Source organism: Atheta coriaria, unplaced genomic scaffold (assembly GCF_025399875.1).
Source record: "Atheta coriaria isolate IRGN ID8LTWV9N9 unplaced genomic scaffold, Caltech_Dcor_3.1 hic_scaffold_7_pilon, whole genome shotgun sequence".
Lineage (NCBI taxonomy): Eukaryota > Metazoa > Arthropoda > Insecta > Coleoptera > Staphylinidae > Dalotia > Dalotia coriaria.
The window spans coordinates 12,166,070-12,184,758 of record NW_027045449.1 but is presented as its reverse complement, the minus strand read 5'-3'; the positions used below and the strand labels follow the sequence as shown (position 1 = coordinate 12,184,758).

Here is an 18,689-nt window from a genome sequence, read left to right as displayed (position 1 = left end):
AATGTCACTGCATGTCTTAAAAAGTAACTTTTCACATCATCAACTCACCTAACTACTTGGTTGGGTTTCAATCATATTGCAGCCTGAATATATTGTTGACTACAAGTTGTTTAATCGTACATTCTGCTATTGATATTTACCTTCTCTAACAGGAGGTTGCGAGCTTGTTTTGGAGCTGTTCCTGCATTGCCAAGAACTCAGGAAGTTTGCACTGCGTTGCAACACAGTCAGCTCATATCCTTTCAATCTTGCAACACCTTCAAACCCTCCGGTTCCCAGAATTAGACCCCAACTGCAATTCGCTTCGTTTTGATACAGCTTGACTGGATAGAAAGTGCAAAGCAAACTTGGAATATAAAATTAATTAATTAACTAAGGAAATTGCTAATTAGCGCGGTAGTCAAATTAGCGTAATCTCTAATTATCCCCGAAATTCTATGGAGCGCTACCGAGACTCCTCCGGGGATCACCCCAAAATCCCCAAAATGCTAATTGACAACTTACACCTAAATATTTATTGTTTGCACTGTCAGATGAGACCTCTAATAATGTTATCTGTTATTGGATCATGATTATGATCACACGTCTTGGACGTCATCAAACAGAAGCGCGTAAGATGGTCCCCAGGGAGGCATACAATTATTCGCGTTCTTCACAGCCCCAATTGGGCCGAAAATTTACCTGCCTCGTTTATAATAACGGCCGCATTGTTGTTTCGGTTCTTGGGCTTCGTTCCCGACGGTGGGCTTTATGTGGGTAACATTGCTCCATCAAGCGGAAAATTTGCGCCTCCGCGTGACACACACAAAACACACACTCACACTGAGGGAACTTTGTATCAGTATCCAAAGGGTAGTAGACTTGGCCGTATGCTTGGTACACAAATGTTGGGCTGGCTAAACGCTTGGGGTTGGATGAGTTGGATGTTGGTTTACGCCGCCCAAATGAAAACTCAAAGGCTTTTTTTCTGCCGCGTTTGTTTATTCGTGCTGCCGTGGGTGCAGCGACAAAGGGGTGGCGTAAACGAAGCGTTCAGGGAGGATTTCGGTATTGATGCACACGCTTGACCAACCGATTTATGTTTTACGGTTTTAGCAAATACATACTTTTGGATTTTCTAATTTCGGGAAATTTTTCAAACTTTTGATGCCTAAAACACAAAAGTGCTATCACATAATTGTTTTCTCCCCTTGGTTGAAATCGAAATCGCTTTTCGAACGTGGAAACTTTTTTTGCCTCGCATTGTTCGAACTCAAATTATTCTCTTATTCCCCTCTTCCGCTGCGATTCACCACGATTCTCTAATACTCCAAGTCCAAGTCTAATTCGGTAACAATTTATCGAATCGACGCATTATGCTCTTTTATGCTTTTATCCGCGTCCCCAAGTTATCTATAAAAGTTTCTTCGAGGGAGAATTAATGAAAAACTTTTCTTTTAATAATTTTTTTTGATTTCAAAATGCAATTAAGACGGTATTATTGAAAATTCTATGTTCATTTCACAGCTGGGAAGAACTTTGTTAACTTACGAGATAAAAATGGAAATTCGAAGAAAATTACAAAATTAATACACATAGCGCCCTCTGTTGGCCACGTAACAAACAACTTTAATTTCAACAAGACCACAGCATAATCTTCAATATCTGTTCAATAGATGTCAGCGTAAGTTTCAATTGTTAATATTTCTTATCTTTGGTATGTGTGATTATTCAAAATATAGAACTTATTTACAAACTGATAACAGCAGACTTCGCTACAAGCATATCGATAATTTAATTATTTTCGGCACTTGAGCGGTGAGATAATGTACGCTTTTCAGAGCGTGTGTCTAATTTAAGAACATCTTTCAAATACTTACGATGACAACTCGACGCGTTGCGCTCACATGTGCTCAGTATAAATTCGGTTCAATTATTACTCGTGCTATTCATTAACTCATTAACTCTACAATTACATTGCGATATATAAAATACGAGTGTAATAATAACAATGGCAGTGAATGCAAGTCGAAATTATCCGAGAATTTTCGAAGAATTTGAAGGACCTGCCAAAAATGGAAAACCGGGAAGAAAATATTGGATTCAAGATGCTCCTGAAGAAATGTTTGATGAGATTGTTGAACATTTTGTGACTGGATTTTTAAAGGATGAACCAGTTTCAAAATATTTAAGTAATTGTGATCTTTTGAGGTAATTCAGTGTTTTTATTGTTTAAATTTGTTTTAGATGGTTTGTCAGATGATATAAGCACTCAGGAAACGCGCGTGATGCATAAGCATCTTCTCGAAGAAAAATGAGTCTGGTTTGTTTAACAAAAAATGACAAAGGTGACACAGTCCTAGCGGGTTTTAATGTTTTAAGTATATCGACACCTGATGAAAAAATTTCTGATATTAAAGTAATTTGACGAAAATATAGAAAAAAGAAAAACATAAATGAAAGTAAAATTATTTTAGGTTGACGGATGGTTTATCAATTTTATTCTGAAGTTTTTCACTTACCTGGACGCCCAGAGAAATGTCTTTCAAGAATTCGGTGTTGACAAGTGCTTGAAAGCTATGGGTTTGTATGTACTACCAGATTATCGAGGAGAAGGCCTGGGATGGAAACTATTACAAGCCAGGTAATTTAAAGTTATTAAAAATATTTGTTACTATTTCTTTTTTTTTAATTTCAGGATACCATTATGTAAAAGTATGGGTATCAAAGTTACTACCACCGTTTTTACATCGATAGTTTCCCAGAAACAAGCCTACAAAGCTGGTTTTCAAGATTATTTCAGCGTTGATTACGATGTTTTAGGCAAAACGAAACCAGAATTTAACATTCCCAACATTCAGGAACACACGAAAGCTGTTAAAATATTATACAAACTTGTAGATTAAATGTTAAACATTAACAAAATTAAGGTTTTTCTGAATATGTAGCCAAATATTTGAGAATTTTAGTACATTTTAATAAATTGTTATAAATCACAGTTGGCATTAAAATTAACAAAATTCCATAAGTCAATTATCCTAAAACCTCAAAAAATTTTAAACTAAAATATGGGAGAAGTGAAGTTAACTTCAGCGGGTAATTTTTCTTGTTTATATTGTTTAATAATTGCTAATTAACTATTTTTAGCTGCGTTTATCTCCTTGTTGGAGGAACCACGTCATGAGATTAAAACTTTTGCCCTCCAACGCCTGGATAACATTGTGGATGAGTTTTGGCCTGAAATATCAGAATCAATTGAGAAAATAGAGATTCTGCATGAAGATCAAGTTTTTCAGCAACGCGAATTAGCTGCTTTGGTCGCAAGTAAAGTTTACTTCCATTTAGGATCTTATGATGACTCTTTGAGCTATGCTCTAGGAGCTGGCGACCTCTTTCGAGTGAATTCTTCAAGTCAATATGTAGAAACATTAATAGGTAAGCAGGAATCTCTGTATATTCAGCTATAATATGATTTTTGTTCAAATAACTTGACTACTTCACATATAGATGGCAGTACTATTAAGAATGTTAATAAAAGAGTTGAATTTTAGTTAGCAAAACTCAAATATTTGCTAGGAAGTAATTAATTAGCTGGTTTGCGAAAAATAATATTGACATTTCATTACCAAATTGATTCGCTGGACTTTTTCAATTAATTAACTCCATTTTTTCCAAACAGCAAAATGCATTGATCAATACACCCAAATGCGACAAGCTTTATTCGACCGAGAGGAAACCATTGAAGCTGACCCACGCTTAGAATCCATCGTCAATCGAATGTTCGAACGATGTCTTTGCGAGCATCAATACCATCAAGCCATAGGCATCGCATTAGAAACACGTAGATTGGACATTTTCGAAGCTGCTATTACCCGATCCAACGACATACAAGAAACATTAAAATATGGCTACCAAGTAACAATGACCCATATCCAACATCGAGGCTTTCGTAGTAAAATCCTACGCCTTATGGTAAACCTTTATCGTACTCTGGATGTGCCCGATTATGTAAACATGTGTCAATGCTTGACCTTCCTCGCTGATTCCGATAGTGTCGCTCAAATCCTCGGCCGATTAATCGACGGTGATCTCGAAGATCAACTGACTGCTTATCAGATTGCGTTTGATTTGTACGACGCTGCTACACAGGAGTTTCTCAAGTTGATCATTGACGCATTGGAGAATACTCAAACACAAGCCGAATTGACTACGAGTGATTCTGAAGATCAACTCAATCTTCAGAGTGTGATTAGCATGTCGGACTCGAATAATTACAAGCAGAATGTCAACAAACTAAAGACAATCCTTGGTGGAGATGTTCCTATATTATTACACTCACAGTTCCTCATCAGGACTAATAAAGTGGACTATTTGATCCTGAAGCATACCAAGGAATCAGTCAGAGCAAGTATATGTCAAACGGCTGTTATCATCGCGAATGGTTTTATGAATGCAGGGACCACAAGTGATTTCTTTTTACGAGAAAATCTCGAATGGTTATCAAAGGCCACAAATTGGTCTAAAATGGTTGCTGTTTCTTCATTGGGGGTTATACACAGAGGTCACGAACAGAACGCATTGAATTTTATGGAGACTTATCTCCCGAAGGAAGCTGGAAGTGCTGGTTATACAGAATCAGGTGCCCTGTATGCTTTGGGATTGATTCATGCTAACCATGGAGAAAAGATTGTGCCTTATCTAATACAGCAATTGAAAGAACCAACGACCGAAACAAATTCGGTAAGTCGGAGACACATGAAAATATTTCGTGGTTTATTGACTCGGAATTGAAACAAAATGTAATTTTGTAGAACATCAAACACGGCGGTTGCCTCGGGTTGGGATTGGCCGCGATGGGCACGTGCAACGAGGAGGTTTTCTCTTTGCTTCGTGATCGACTTTTCGAAGACGACGCTGTCGTCGGCGAGGCCGCCGGCATCGCAATGGGTTTGGTCATTCTCGGGTCAGCAAATCAGGTTGCCATCGACGATTTAGTTGCTGTGAGTATAAAATAATGTTTACGTTTTAAAATATGTGATGAAGATGGATGTGTGCTTGTGGAATGACAGAAAAAACACAGAGTGTTGCAGAATATTAACTAACCTCAAATGTTTTGTACTTGGGTTCTGCTTGAATGACTTTGTATGTTGTTTCTGGTTTGCCTTGTTGACGTGCCGCTTTTTTTCTCTCATCAAACCAGACGAGGGCGTTTGACACGTCACCAGTAATTATCTCCTCAACTTCATTCCGCACGCTCTCGACAATTTTCACACCCCTTCCTAGCGTGCGCGTCGTAAATGACACTGCGTTGTAACCTGCTATTAATCATAACTAAACCGGCTGATTCTGACTCCTCAAATGGAAATGTTCACGCCGCTAATTCCCGGCTTTGTTTTTTGTTTGCAGTACGCACAAGAAAGCCAGCATGAAAAAATCCTGCGTGGTTTAGCCTTGGCTTTGGCTTTCACCATGTTCGCACGGCTTGAAGAAGCGGATAGTTTAATCGCTCGATTGATGACTGATAAGGACCCGATTCTGCGACGCTCTGCAATGCACACCATCGCGATGGCTTACGCCGGATCTGGCAATTCAATCGCGATAAGGAAACTTTTACACTTTGCGGTAAGTTATTTTATTTTTATACTTTGGAAACTTTTCGCAATTAATCAACTTGTTGCGAGGGCAATAAAAATACGTAATGCTATTGCATTTGAAGTGATTTGTTGGGTGCTGGAGAGTGCTTGTAAACAATTTTAATTAGAATCGCCTGACGCGTTTGCTGTTGGCGAAAGTTTTTGTTTACTACTGTGATGTTCGTGACGTAGAAACCAAACGCCGACGCAAGTTGCAATCTGGCTGGAGGTTTTTTTCTATACACCTCGGCAAGTATTTTAATAGTCAGGTGTAATTGAGAAGTTGCAAACATTCGCACTCATTGCAAGTACTTTACTTGACTTTTAATTAAGTTTAAATGAATCCGAACCAAATGAGCTCCATTTTTTTCCTCACAGAAGTCATCAGGAAGATAGACTCTTAATTTTTCTTTGAATATCGCCCTTCCCCTTCTCCCTTGCGATTAATTCGCACAAAAGATGTTGGTTTAATATTTCAACACACTTTGTTCTTGTTCGTTCATTTGTTTGTACATTCACTGCGGGTTGACATCGGAGTTTAATTGGAACGGGCCTGAAAGCTCTCGACGACATTATTTGGCGCTCGAAAGTTATCTCCGCTTTTGGCGCGCCAAGTAAAACACGCAAAGTTGAGTGAATTCAGACAATGTTCGGATTTAATTTGCGCGCCCGCGCGTTATTGTTAGAGTTGATAAACTGGTTAAAGACACACTTAACACTTGCAACTTTAGTGAAATAGCGCCCTTGCTTTGAAAATTACCATAACACACGTTGGGAGCCTGACCAGAGAATTTTTGGCGGCTTTCGAGCCGCCATTTTGTTACCATTTGTGCCGCACAAAGAAGCCGAGAGCAACAATATGCAGCGCGCGTGTTTAAATGGATCCAACGTGTTTATAATCGAGCGTGTTGGTTTGACGGAGAGCAAGGGGTGTTTTGTGTTGCCGCCCGTCAACACAGCATCCATTGGGATATTGTGCTCGATGTAAACGCAACGCAAACGCTGCGTAATTGCGTGCTTGCAGCTATTCCTCCGGAACTTACAAAGCCCGGCGCCGCTTTCGGAACGGCAATGAAACACACATGTGTGTGTGGGTGTGGTGTACCTCTACTCGCATGCAGAGTGACGATGTGCGTTTTGCTGTTGCAGGTTTCGGACGTCAATGACGACGTGCGACGGGCAGCTGTTATCGCGATTGGGTTTCTGCTCTTCAGGTGAGTGACAAAAATCTATTTTGGTTGAACTAATTTTAAAACAAGAACAAACGCAATTTATTTGATTCTGTATGTGAATCGGCATGATGGATGTTTTTGAAAAATCGTAATACCAGAAAAAATATATTTTTATTTAACTAGCTTTTGCCCGCGAATTCGTACTGGTTGTGTTTAATAAAAATGTAATTCATTTTTACTTTCTTGTTCTAGATATAGTATATGCCAATTCTATCAATAAGACTCGCAATTTTATTTTAAAGAAATTAATTATAAAAAGAATTGCTAATAATGCACTTCAGTGCGCCATTTAGGATTCAACTATTTAACTATAACTATGATTGAATCTCAATGCCAACTTTTATCTTATAGAAAAGGGCTGTCTTTAATGGTTTCCCGGCAATTATTCAAATTTTTCTTGCCGTAGAAACCATCCTTGGACTTTAACGAACATTAAAAAAAAAGAATTGGCCAAATTGGTCTAGGCATTGTTGAGTTATGCGCTTACCAACAGATTTTGTGATGCATTTTTATATTATAAATGCATCATATTATAAGTTGGTTTATTTGTGGAGTTTTTACGCTAAAATCCAATTTTAATAAAACTTTAAAAGAAGTTTTTTGGCCAAAAATAAAATGTTTATTGCAAAAATAGAAATTACTGGACGTAAAATAAGGATAAATGTTGGTTTGGATATTCAATCATCATTATATTTACATAATTCGGAATTCGCAGGTAAAAGCAAGCACAAAAATACCTCATTTAATAATTTGAGTGATTTTCACCAACAGCCATCATGCCTATTTAGATAGTTTAGCAAATTTGTGATTTGCGCGGGATTTATTTTTAGTTGCACTTTAAATGTTAATAATTCAGTTTTGTTCTGGTCACACGTCACATACGATCACAATACTGCGACCCAGGGACACAATCGATTTGTTTTGCGAACGGTTTGCGGCGGTTGATGTATAATTAATTAACGCTACCGCTGCTGGTGCTGTCTGAAAGTCGACGTTGTCAATTTTCCAACGTGGCTAAACTTTCCTGTTTGCTCTTTTGGTCTCTTTGTACTTGTCTTTGCAAAAAGCATCTGAAATATTTAGTGCCGCAAGTCCCGAAACCAGCAAGGACCTAGTCCTATACGTGTACAGATTGAAAATGACAAAAAGCTTTGTGCTGCACTTACTCTAGGGTTAAATAAATACTGAAGTAAATAATATTTGGTATTCCAGGCGATATCACTCACCTATTGTGATAAATTTGAAATTCAATTAAAGCGCTCTGAGTGCCATAATTGTCTGGGACGTTTCCAGGACGATTCCGCATCATGCAAATTTTATTGTTTTCATATCAAAGTTATTCATCCTGGTGATGCCTACGTACATTATTCACCGTTTTGGGGGAAGTTTGCGGAGGCGCGACGCGGCGTCGAGCGAGGTATTGCGGGAATTATTAATTTGCGTTTTGCAAGTTTGTCGAGGCTCAAGTTTTACGCGAACAATCCGCTCGCGGGATTATTGTTTGCCTGCAAATCGACTTGGCTGCAAGTTGAAACAAGTTGCCAACTCGGCGCTGGACTTAAGATAAGCAATTTAAAACGTAAATTTAAACTCGCAGAAATTCGCAGGAAATTGATAGATACTGATATAATCGATAGTTGATAGTTGAGAAGTGTGCTTGTAGATATTGTTCCACAAATTCAAATTATCACGTGATTAATGCCCGATAAATTACGTGCAATTTGACAGCATTGACAACCATCGCATCTGGCTGGCATGGCTGCGGCCGATATCTGAAGCCCAAAATTAATATCTTGCAACGTTTACCGGCCGCGCGCGTATCAAAACAATCGCTGTTGATGTTGGCGCAAACTTGGATTCGATTAATAATCGAATTAATTTATACTCGTGTCTGTCGGAAGCAATTTCGATCATTATACAATTTCAATCCCCTCACAGTTGAAATTTTAATACTCGTAGCAAATAATGAGTTGATTATTTTAGTGATTAATTATGTTCTTTGTAGATTAAATTTGTTAAGTACTTTAATATCCCAAAATGCGGTGAAATAATATTTTACGATTGTTGCTTGGCATTTTAACGAGTTTAATCTATTAAAACGAAAATTTGATTGCAATATTAATGCATTATTGTCGGTACTTTAGGCGACTTGTGACTAATGGACGCGGGTCAATATATATATATAGATAGTTCTTAGAAGATGGGTTTCAAACGTGCTTCTATTTCAATGCTATTCATATTCATGGGTTTTGAATGTCGATGAGAGGGTAAATATACAGGGTGTTTATTTTCAGTTAACCCTTATGTATGTCATAACTCTTTATAGCTGGTCCATTGAAGTTGAATCGTAGGCGTCGTCAAAGTGAATGCTTTCAGTTGGCGTTTTGCGTTTTGCAATTTTGCGTATTGAATCACCACCGGCTGGTAGCTGCTGGTGGGTCGAAGTGGTTTTCCGATCGGCGGGTGGGTGCATTGCGTGTCTGAGCGGCGCACGGTTGTTATTCATGTATGCGCAAAATGCGAAAGCTCGCAAACGCGTTTGCACCATTTCTGTTCGGCGCGTGTATGCATGTAGGAATATATTTACGCCCAGATTTATCTGATTCAATCTATCCGCAACGCACGTACCCGCCGCTTCCTCCTGGGCTCTCATCTATTGAAGGATATAAAGCGAGCCCCGAAAAGAAGACGCCGCACGCGATGTGTACGCAAAATAATATTTTAAGTCACGGCATTGTCGGTTTATCTCTTTGGTGAATTCGCGCATTTATACTGCTAAATTTAGCTTAAGCATTAAATAAATAACGCAATCATCTGATTGTGGAAGTATAACTCCGTGTTTGATTCCAACGTAGATACAAACATTGCAGGGGATGAGCAATGTCAAAGCCGGCAAATGATATAATTGCATGTTGTACGTTGTTGTTTTTTTTCAGCGTCCGCGTTCAGCGGATTAAAACCAGATTTAATTTCGCGTGTGCTGCTAGGTGGAATAAAATCGTTTGGTGTACGAGTATGCATCGCCTTGATTTAATGGCTTCTATTACAAAAGTAAATTTAATTAAAAATTTCCACTCGCCGCCATTTTTCCCAAGTCAAATTCAGAATTCTGTAATCCAGTAATTGAATTGGGAACATTCCAGTGTAATTTTGACACATCTAGCGGCGCTTTTAAACGCAATCAAATCTAAACCAAGAAACTATTTTAGTTTGTGGTATTTGAAAGGCCTATTAAGCTGTTGTGGTACCCGCCCATATCTTACACGCAAACCATCAGCCCACATCAGCCCACAAACTTTTCCATCCAAGTATAGTGCTGAAATGTAATCTGTGTAGTCACGAAAATGAAATTCCTCGAAGTTTTCATCGTATCCCAACACTATGATTAGTTGTTGTGTGTGTTTTAGGCGTTTAAAACTTTGTTGTCAAAGTTTTACCTTTTTTTTTTGATTTGCAAAACTTAGTAATGTTTCATTATTAGTTGCAGTTTATTGCACCCTAGTGTAATGTCCTTTTAAACTGTGACACTATAGTAGTAATATTATGGTTGCAATAATTATGACACCTCCTTGCCGAGTCCCTTTGGAATTATCCCAAAGCAACAACTGGGATTTCAGCCATAATTTAGTTGTTTACCTCGAGCACCAACTAGGCAAATACGTATTTATTTATTTAGATCAAGCAGCTTGTTGACTGAAACACGAGCCGCCGACTGACCTTCAATGACGTGCTTGGATGCCACGTGGCATCTTCCTCACTAGTTGCTGATAATTAGTTGTCGCCAACACCAAGGACTACTTGTTTACGCTACAGGACACTAGAGATTTGAATGAACCACACGTGTAGCCTGTAGCTAAATCAATCGCTGTTAATTTTTAAGTCAAACAAGATGTTGAAGGTTAATAGGATAACCATTTGAATGGGGTGTTTAGAAACCGCATGATCATTAACTAAACTATTCTCTCTCAGGTTGTCTCTACTCAGTCTAACCTCCAAAGTCATGTGTTGCTGTTTGTACTTATGTGGACTTATTCACATTCACATTTACATTCACATTCAACATCTCCCCTTTGTCTGACTGTCGACTACGAAATCCTACATTTCTATTGTTTCAGTTTTTCTTGACTGATTCCACACATACTGAGTGCTCTCCTGCTCTATTCTGTTATTCTGGCGAATAAAGGTTAAGTAAATGGTGCACTCATTAAGTTTGGTTATGATAAGATGATTTAAGATAACTTTGCTTGCAGTCTGGTCTGTTTTTGATAGTTTTTTCAATAGTCTGGTTGTTTTTTCAAGCCGGAATAGAGGTATCAGCTTCACGGGAACTGGAATAACTGAATAGGGAATTGCGAGAGGGCGCACATGGCGAGCGAATGTAAATATTCGTGCAGTTGACAAGTTAACTAGCTGCTTCTTCTCGATGCTTCTCCGCGCGCGCTATTCGTTTGCATCCCGAATGCGAGACTATCCTCTCCTCATGTTCAAATGATGTAACTTTATTGCGACGTGGAACAAAGCGGGAACCAACGACTCGAGACGTAACAAATGGGAATGTAGATATATAGATGTGACAACTTTTGTATGAAGAAAAAGTGAAACTAGAAAATTTCTTGACTCCGGCTTGATTTTCGCAGTTTTATGTGTGTTTGTTGAAAGCTGGCACTTTATGACGATCGTAATTCTCTCGAGTCGAAGCAGCCGCCAAGATGCACTGTCTTTGTTCCAGCGTTCACAATATCTTCCGGATTGAGGTGGATGTGTGTGTGTGTGTTGGCTACTTACTTGTCGCAACACGTCGTAACCCACGTAACTGCTTGACGCGCGCCGCTGCTATCAACCTCATCCCTCCAGCAAGCATTAAAGCAACATTACATGAGCATTACGATCGCTCGTCCCTTGCGACACCCTCTAAGCCCAGCCAACAACTTCAGACCCAAGGTGTCACTATCGACCTCGCTTCTGAACGGGTTATTATCGCATTAAATTATGACGCATGACGCGCGAAAGCTCTAGATCCAGATTTACACACTCCGAAAATATCACGAATTTATCTTTGACTTCGACTTCGTTTTTTTGAAACTCAGCCATTCTGTAATTCCGAATATGTTAAAGTGGGTGACAAAGTTGAAAGTTGTTGGGAGCTGTTGGAGCTTTTGCGCTTTTGGCGGAATTTGCACTGAACTTTGCCCACTTGCTGGGGAGCATCAGGAACATCAGGAAATTGAGTCGAAGTTGGCAGTTGGCAGTGCGCTCACACAAGTTGCTCAACTCTACGAGTGCATTTCGCTCACGGTTTTGTATTGTTTTGTCTTGTTTCCTCGATTAGAGTAAACACTCGGAGGTTAATTATATTGTGTCTTTAATATCCCTATTTTCTATTGATTTTATGTTTCGCAAGCGGGTCAATGGTGCATTTTGCGCTTGCATATTTACATAGATAACAATGACTGCAAATTGACATTCATTTATGAATCGTCGAAATGTCAATTATTCGTATTACGCTTTGAATATGTCTCTGACGCTTGATGCCCCACGGACATATTCATTCCCGTTTTTTTTGGTGCGTGGGCGTCGCGCCGAATGAAATACTTGCTTGACAATGACATTCCAACATTCGCCCATCACTTCCATTTCAATTCATCTATACGTACACTGTGATGATTACACAAGCATAATATTTTCGCCAATGTTGGTATGCGTTTAGACTCTTTGATTAATACAAATCATTAAATGCTTGTATTCGTTTTCATTCGCGTGGAATGTGTGTGCATCGAGTGTAATTTTGAAATTGATGAAATGTATACCGGCGAAATTCCGCTAATTGCATTTACATAAATTGCAATTACTTAAATCACTCAAATCTCTCTTTGTGACCAAATAATTAATTCGAGAAAAATACATTGTAGTTAATTAAAATGGAATCCAGATTGAAATTGAACAATTTGAACAATTAATAATAGGAAACTGCTTGTATGGAAACTGTTTAAACATATTTATTCAATTATAACAATAGAAGATATAGCCGCCTCGGAGGTCCTGTTTACAAACCGTCACATTTATCCACTGCCAGTTCAATTTGTATCATTTTCCTGAATTGCCCTGGCTGCCCGCATTCGCATTGCGACACAATCGATCAACTCGACCGTTTAACAATGCGTATCACAATGCTCGTTGCTGAATTGATGACAATGTGCAAATTTGCAAACAATTTTCAGGTTTATTGCAACTCAAATCAAAACGAGAAAAAAAAAATATCGAAACTCGGATGTATAGCAGCAGGATAAAAATAGTTGGTAAAAGTGGTACTGGCGAAAGCTTCACTTTAATTGATTTCAAATCCGAATCGGCCGCCAACGCACGGATTCCCGGACTTGGTCGACCAACACCACTGAACTAATGACTGCGAACTGGACCAGACTGGACCAAACGCATACCCAATGTATATCGCACCGGTAATCCGGCAAACAAACAATGCAGACAACCGAGCCGATATTAATTGAGTCGATTTATCTTACCCAGACTGACCCTCTATGTCGATATAACTCATTTTGTAATTTACGATTGAACGTGGGTAACCGACGTAGGAGTAGTATATTTCCGACCGGAAGTACGTGTAAGTGTCTAGAATCTCAACTACAACTACAACTGGTAGAATTAAATTCAACCAAAAAGTTTTTTTTAGTTTTTACTTGTCAGTTTGTAAATCGTTGATGTGCAAATTAAAGCAATTTTTATTGTGTGGATGTCAATCGAAATGTTGAATATCTATTTCCGGACGGTGTGATTGTCATTTGGGACAATAGCGTTGCTTTGTTTTGCTCGGCGAGTAGAAAAAAAAACGCCTCGCCGCAGAAAATTGGCCGTTATCTATTTCGCCGAACGAGAACAATGTCGATTTTTTTCTCTGCTTTATTTGTTTTGCGGGCGCGCAACTAAACAACAAATAGATCATACAAACGAGCACAATTCGCGCATTGAATTTTATTGTTCACCGGACATTGTTCATTGTTCAAACAATAAACAAGTCTTTTAATTAATGACATTTTATAGTCGATTTTACTTTTGCGAATATTTTCAGAACACAGAGAAAAAAAATTGCAAGTGGAAACTACAATCGTGAAATAAAACAGCGAAAAGATTAAAAATGTGTTGCAGAGTTCAGTCTAGTGTAAGATAAGTGCGCAGTAAATGCCAGATGGTGACGGAAAGTTAAAAAGCTTTAAAAAACTCAAGAATTTATATTTTTAAACAAGTTTTCTACGAAATTCTATTTTTATTCTTTTTTTTTAATTTGCTGTATATTGATACAGATTATTAAAATTTTTGTTGAAGAACCAAATTGAATTATTAACATAATATCCACCTCCAGGGAAATTCGATATCGCGGGGACGCCTGATGGGAAATCTGCGCGTAGGCGCTAGTCCTCCTGCGCCTCCAGGACATCACATCGGCATTCACCTGGGTTGCCGCCCCGGCCTGAATGCTACTCATTGCGAATTGATACATACCCACGTATTTGTGATTATAATTATTATTGCGTATTGAAATGCACATTGAGCTTTGATTGATGCGCACTGCACGCAACCAACCATGCACACAACCGCAAGCAAAAGATATATCTATATCAGTGTGTGAACAAACGTACGACGAGTGTGATTGCATTACGATTATGACTTCATTAACCGCCCCCCAGTGATAGGGGTGTGTTTACTGCATCGTTAATTTGCCGCGTAAATTTCCCACCGACAATGGAGTCATCGCACGCGTTTGGGCTTGGAATTGAGGTTATGTGTTGGTGTAAAATTGCGTGCATTAAACGTCCCGGCTGAAAATTTACAGACAATGAGAGGTAAATTACCTTCTCGGGCCCCGGATAGGGTTTGCAGGTTTTAAGGCGCGCCTCTCTCCCGTATATTTCCCAAAACGGATTTCTCGTTTGCGACTGCAAATGAATGTGCACTGTAAATTGTCTGCGATTTCCTGCTGGAATTTATCAACCAAATTGAGTTGCGTTTTCCACTTGCACCCGGAATGCAGAAATGCAGGTTTACGACGTACAGTTTATTACTCGTTTACTACATCGTCCACCGAGTTTAATTTCATTTATTTTATTTACGCATTAAAATAAAACTGGTATAGGTAATATTCATTTATTTATTCTACAATTTAATTTAGTGTTATCCTGATGAACTTCGCGGATGATTAACCGAGCAGAGTGAAAATTAATGCAGTGCAAACTAATGCAGACTGGAAACATTTTATCTCGAGCACAAGGACGCAAAGGAGAAGCAAGAGTGTGTGAACGCCATTATTCAGCGTCGGCGAGCTGTCGCAGCCATTACCGCTATTAGCAATTAGTATGTACGACGCGATCCTGACGCCCGAGCCGATGACACGGCGCGAGGTCCTATGCGATTTTCCATTTTCGCGTGTAATTAATGAACGCGGGCGACGTTTAAACGAGGAGTAATATCAGCGACATCAAACTCTGTATCGGGGTGTCAATCTGGTCACGTATATTATACTCGCATAAATTTACTCGGGAATAGGATTCAAATTTTTAATAGTATATTCAGTAACAAGTGGCTAAACAAGGGCATTACAACATTTAGCCACGAGGTGCTTACGCTATTTTTTCCACTTTCACTATAGTTCCACGTTGCGGTTTTTGTATTTCAACTTTTGTGTTTTAAATATTTTGCTTGCACATTTATACAAACTGTAAGGTTATAAGTGCCATGCCGCGCGCCGGCTCATGTAACGCTTCGGTTCATATCGTGCCCCTCCATTACGAGCAGCAGCAGCGCCTGTTTTGACGTGTTTGACTGACGTCGCATGGTATTTCATACCGCCTTTTGCTGCTCCGTAGGCAAATGCGCAGGCGCTTGCTCCGTCCCGTGCATAATGCAAGTACATAATGAATATTATGTACGACTTGGCCGTCCGTGTATAAAGTACCACTTTTTGTGTCTAAAAACCGTGGATAAACTGGCGCTTTATAGGTGGAAGTAGAAAATTTTATTTAATTATACATTTTTAGACGACAATTGTGCTTGATTTTCGGACCAAAATAAAGTAGAACTAAAGGAAAATAAATGGACGCAGAGGACTAGTAGAACTTATTGCCCGCTGAGTGAAATTTTCGCTTGGAGTGGAAAAAGCGAATGAATGATCGAAATGCACCGAAACTGGTTGAAGGGCTCGGGGAAATTCTCGAGACAAATGAAACGTAACTGTCGCTCTTGTCGGCGTCGCCGCGTCCGTTTTTCGTTCTTTCATTGCGAATTTTTCACTCGCACCGAAAGCGATAAAACCACTCGACCATGCGCCTCGCTCGTCGGGGGATAATCGCGATAATAATGTCGCCATGTCGCCTTATTAAAACTAATGTCGCATTAGGGGATGCATCCGAGCATTAAAACGCGTGCAAAATGGCAAATGTGCACAGATTAGAAAATATGAAAGCGCGGCCGAGCATGAAAGCGAGCAATTGCGTTGGTTTAAAATTATAAATCACTGAATATTACGCGAGGAAAATTGGAGGGTGTAAAATGGTGCATGGGGATGGTCGGAGGCGCGTGCGTTGAGCACGAATCGGCGATATTGCTAAAGTTTCATTAATCGCTTCCGATATTATTTTCAAAAGAGCGCCGCGCAAAGGCTCTTTCATTGACCAGACACCATCAGAGTGCCGAGGGTGGAATGGGGTGGAAACGTTTTCTCATTGAAATTGCCTTCGTGCCATCGTGGCATCGCTCCGCGTGCCAGTTTACTAAGGTAATTTATTTTTATTCTTAGTTTTACACATTTTAAAATTTTAGTCACAATTTGCCGAATTTAGAATTCAAATTATTTAAATATTTGAAACCGCTGCAAAATTCTTAAAAATTTAGGTATAATCAAATCAAATGCGCCAATTAGAATATTTTTAACAAATATTGTGGAACTAACTTTTGTCTAACATGTGTCGATTCCATCAATAAAATTTGCAAGTTTATTTTTAAGATATTAATTATATAAAGAATTGCCAATAATGAACTTCAGCACGCCATCTCGGATTCAACTATTAAACTATAACTATGGTTGAATCTCAATGCTAACTTTTATCTTATAGAAAAGGGCTGTCTTTGGGTTTTCCCGGCAATTATTCGAATTTTTCTTGCCGTAAAAACCATCCTTGACTTTAACGAATATTTTAAGAAAAGAATTGGCTAAATTGTTCTAGGCTTTGTTAAGTTATGCGCTTACCAACAGATTTTGAGATTAATTTTTGTATTATAGATATATTAAAACTAGTTCTTACTTGCGACTCTTATTTACATGTTCCAGACCTAACATGTGTCGATTCTAGCAATAAGATTCGCAATTTTATTTTAAAGAAATAAGAAACATAAATATTCCTCCTTTATTTAACACCTTGTATAGCATATTTTTTAATATTGTAATAGTTATTCTGCTATTTGGGATTGAGACAAATTTACAAAACTTTAAATTATCAAAATTTGTCCAGCTGATCTTAAGTTATAAATGCTGTAACTAACACGAATTTGTTTTTATATAGATTTTATAAAATGTGTCTTCAATTGTCGCTAAAATTCCAAAACATCAAAAAAATTATACAAAAAATGATACCGTATTTTTTCTCTGTTAATTCATGCTTATTATAAATCAAATTCCAACTTTACCAATCAACCAATCACCGGAAACCTAATTTGGAGTTGCAGCGCATCAGGCGTCCCTCGTTGATTCCAACTTTAACATGCAGTAGTGTAGTGCATATTCCAGTAAGTACTTACCATACTCCCACCAATCATACACGCATAGTATAATCCACAGGAGGTTTATGAACGCGTTATTCATATTTTCGCGTTATGACAACGCTCAGCATTACCGTTTGATGCCAACGCCTTTGATGTCGACCACGCAGCCTCGACAGTGATTTCAATTTTGATTAGTATAGTACCCACCTACCACACATACGATTGTCTATTCTTGCATAAAACACTAAATTTAAACGTGCTAAAAACGTCGAGATCATTTTAATGAAATTAATTCCGTGGCGTTTATTTTTGTTTTTATTTTTTATGCTTTGTAAGCCTTTTCCTGCTTGTTTTCCGTTCCAATTCTTTCGACCGCGAACACGTTGGTATTGTTGGTATTGCAAGGATTTTTCTTTTGCTTTCCCTCACTCGCTATATAAAAAAGTAATGTGTGAACTTTATGCGTCGCTCGACAAGCCACGGACGGCGCGCACGTGATATTTCAGAATTGCGACTGAACAAACGACGCGGAGCAGCAGCAAGGCGGTAAAACTACCGCACACCAACATAACCTAACAAACAAAACACTACGAGTACACTTAGACGGCCTAGCGAAAGCATCGAGACGGTTCTGGATATATTGTGAATTTTAAATCCGACGCGTGAGTGTGTGTATAAAATATAATCGGCTTAGTTGACGACTGACGGGTCGTGGGCGGATTTGAGAGCGTGATGGAAAAAAATTAAACCAGGTTAAAATAATTTCTTGAAAATGCATTTCATACAAATGACCCAGAGTCCTAGATTTATAACGAAAATTCAAAATATAGTTTACTGTTATCCACTCTTGTACTTATCCAGCAGGTTTTGCGCAAAGCTTGTCATTCTGTGTTTGCCGTTTGCCGAAATTCAGCCGCTATCAAATTTCTCATTTTCGAGCTCGGTATGCAAATCGACGTTGAAGCCGCTTTGCGAAATGTAAAAGGACGAACAACCTGATTTATGATGGCAACGTGACGCCCGCAGCGCCACGCGCGTTTTGTTAAGACGTCATCGTCATCCGGCCGCGGCCATTTTTCTT

The 18,689-nt window shown here is 38.8% G+C and overlaps 2 protein-coding genes and 1 long non-coding RNA gene across 4 annotated transcripts in view; 2 read left to right on the top strand and 1 right to left on the bottom strand.

The window, feature by feature from the left end:
- Nucleotides 1-2,028: 2,028 nt before the first annotated feature.
- On the top strand, nucleotides 2,029-2,975 carry LOC135796740 (uncharacterized). The gene is made up of 4 exons (XM_065308868.1): nucleotides 2,029-2,171; nucleotides 2,227-2,398; nucleotides 2,457-2,623; nucleotides 2,678-2,975. Exons 2-4 carry the CDS (start codon nucleotides 2,294-2,296, stop codon nucleotides 2,883-2,885), a joined length of 480 nt encoding a protein of 159 aa, XP_065164940.1. The 5' UTR covers nucleotides 2,029-2,171; nucleotides 2,227-2,293; the 3' UTR covers nucleotides 2,886-2,975.
- Nucleotides 2,976-2,987: 12 nt separating this feature from the next.
- LOC135796733 (26S proteasome non-ATPase regulatory subunit 1-like) overlaps nucleotides 2,988-18,689 on the top strand; it is a 98,487-nt gene continuing 82,785 nt past the window's right edge. For both annotated transcript variants that reach the window (XM_065308863.1, XM_065308862.1), the window contains exons 1-6: nucleotides 2,988-3,075; nucleotides 3,127-3,414; nucleotides 3,659-4,719; nucleotides 4,791-4,979; nucleotides 5,386-5,601; nucleotides 6,762-6,826. In XM_065308863.1, coding sequence (XP_065164935.1) covers nucleotides 3,048-3,075; nucleotides 3,127-3,414; nucleotides 3,659-4,719; nucleotides 4,791-4,979; nucleotides 5,386-5,601; nucleotides 6,762-6,826 — 1,847 coding nt within the window. In that variant the 5' untranslated portion in view covers nucleotides 2,988-3,047. The remainder of the gene's footprint in view (nucleotides 3,076-3,126; nucleotides 3,415-3,658; nucleotides 4,720-4,790; nucleotides 4,980-5,385; nucleotides 5,602-6,761; nucleotides 6,827-18,689) is intronic.
- LOC135796739 (uncharacterized) lies at nucleotides 4,738-5,394 on the bottom strand. The gene is made up of 2 exons (XR_010549394.1): nucleotides 5,083-5,394; nucleotides 4,738-4,977 (listed from the first exon to the last, which is right to left on the bottom strand). It is a non-coding gene; the product is annotated as an uncharacterized lncRNA (long non-coding RNA).

Coding starts and splice junctions, on each gene's coding strand:
- LOC135796740 (XM_065308868.1), top strand. CDS start 2,294: ATGAGTCTGGTTTGTTTAACAAAAAATGACAAAGGTGACACAGTCCTA. Junction 2,399..2,456: donor AAAAAATTTCTGATATTAAA/GTAATTTGACGA, acceptor AAATTATTTTAG/GTTGACGGATGGTTTATCAA. Junction 2,624..2,677: donor TGGAAACTATTACAAGCCAG/GTAATTTAAAGT, acceptor TTTTAATTTCAG/GATACCATTATGTAAAAGTA.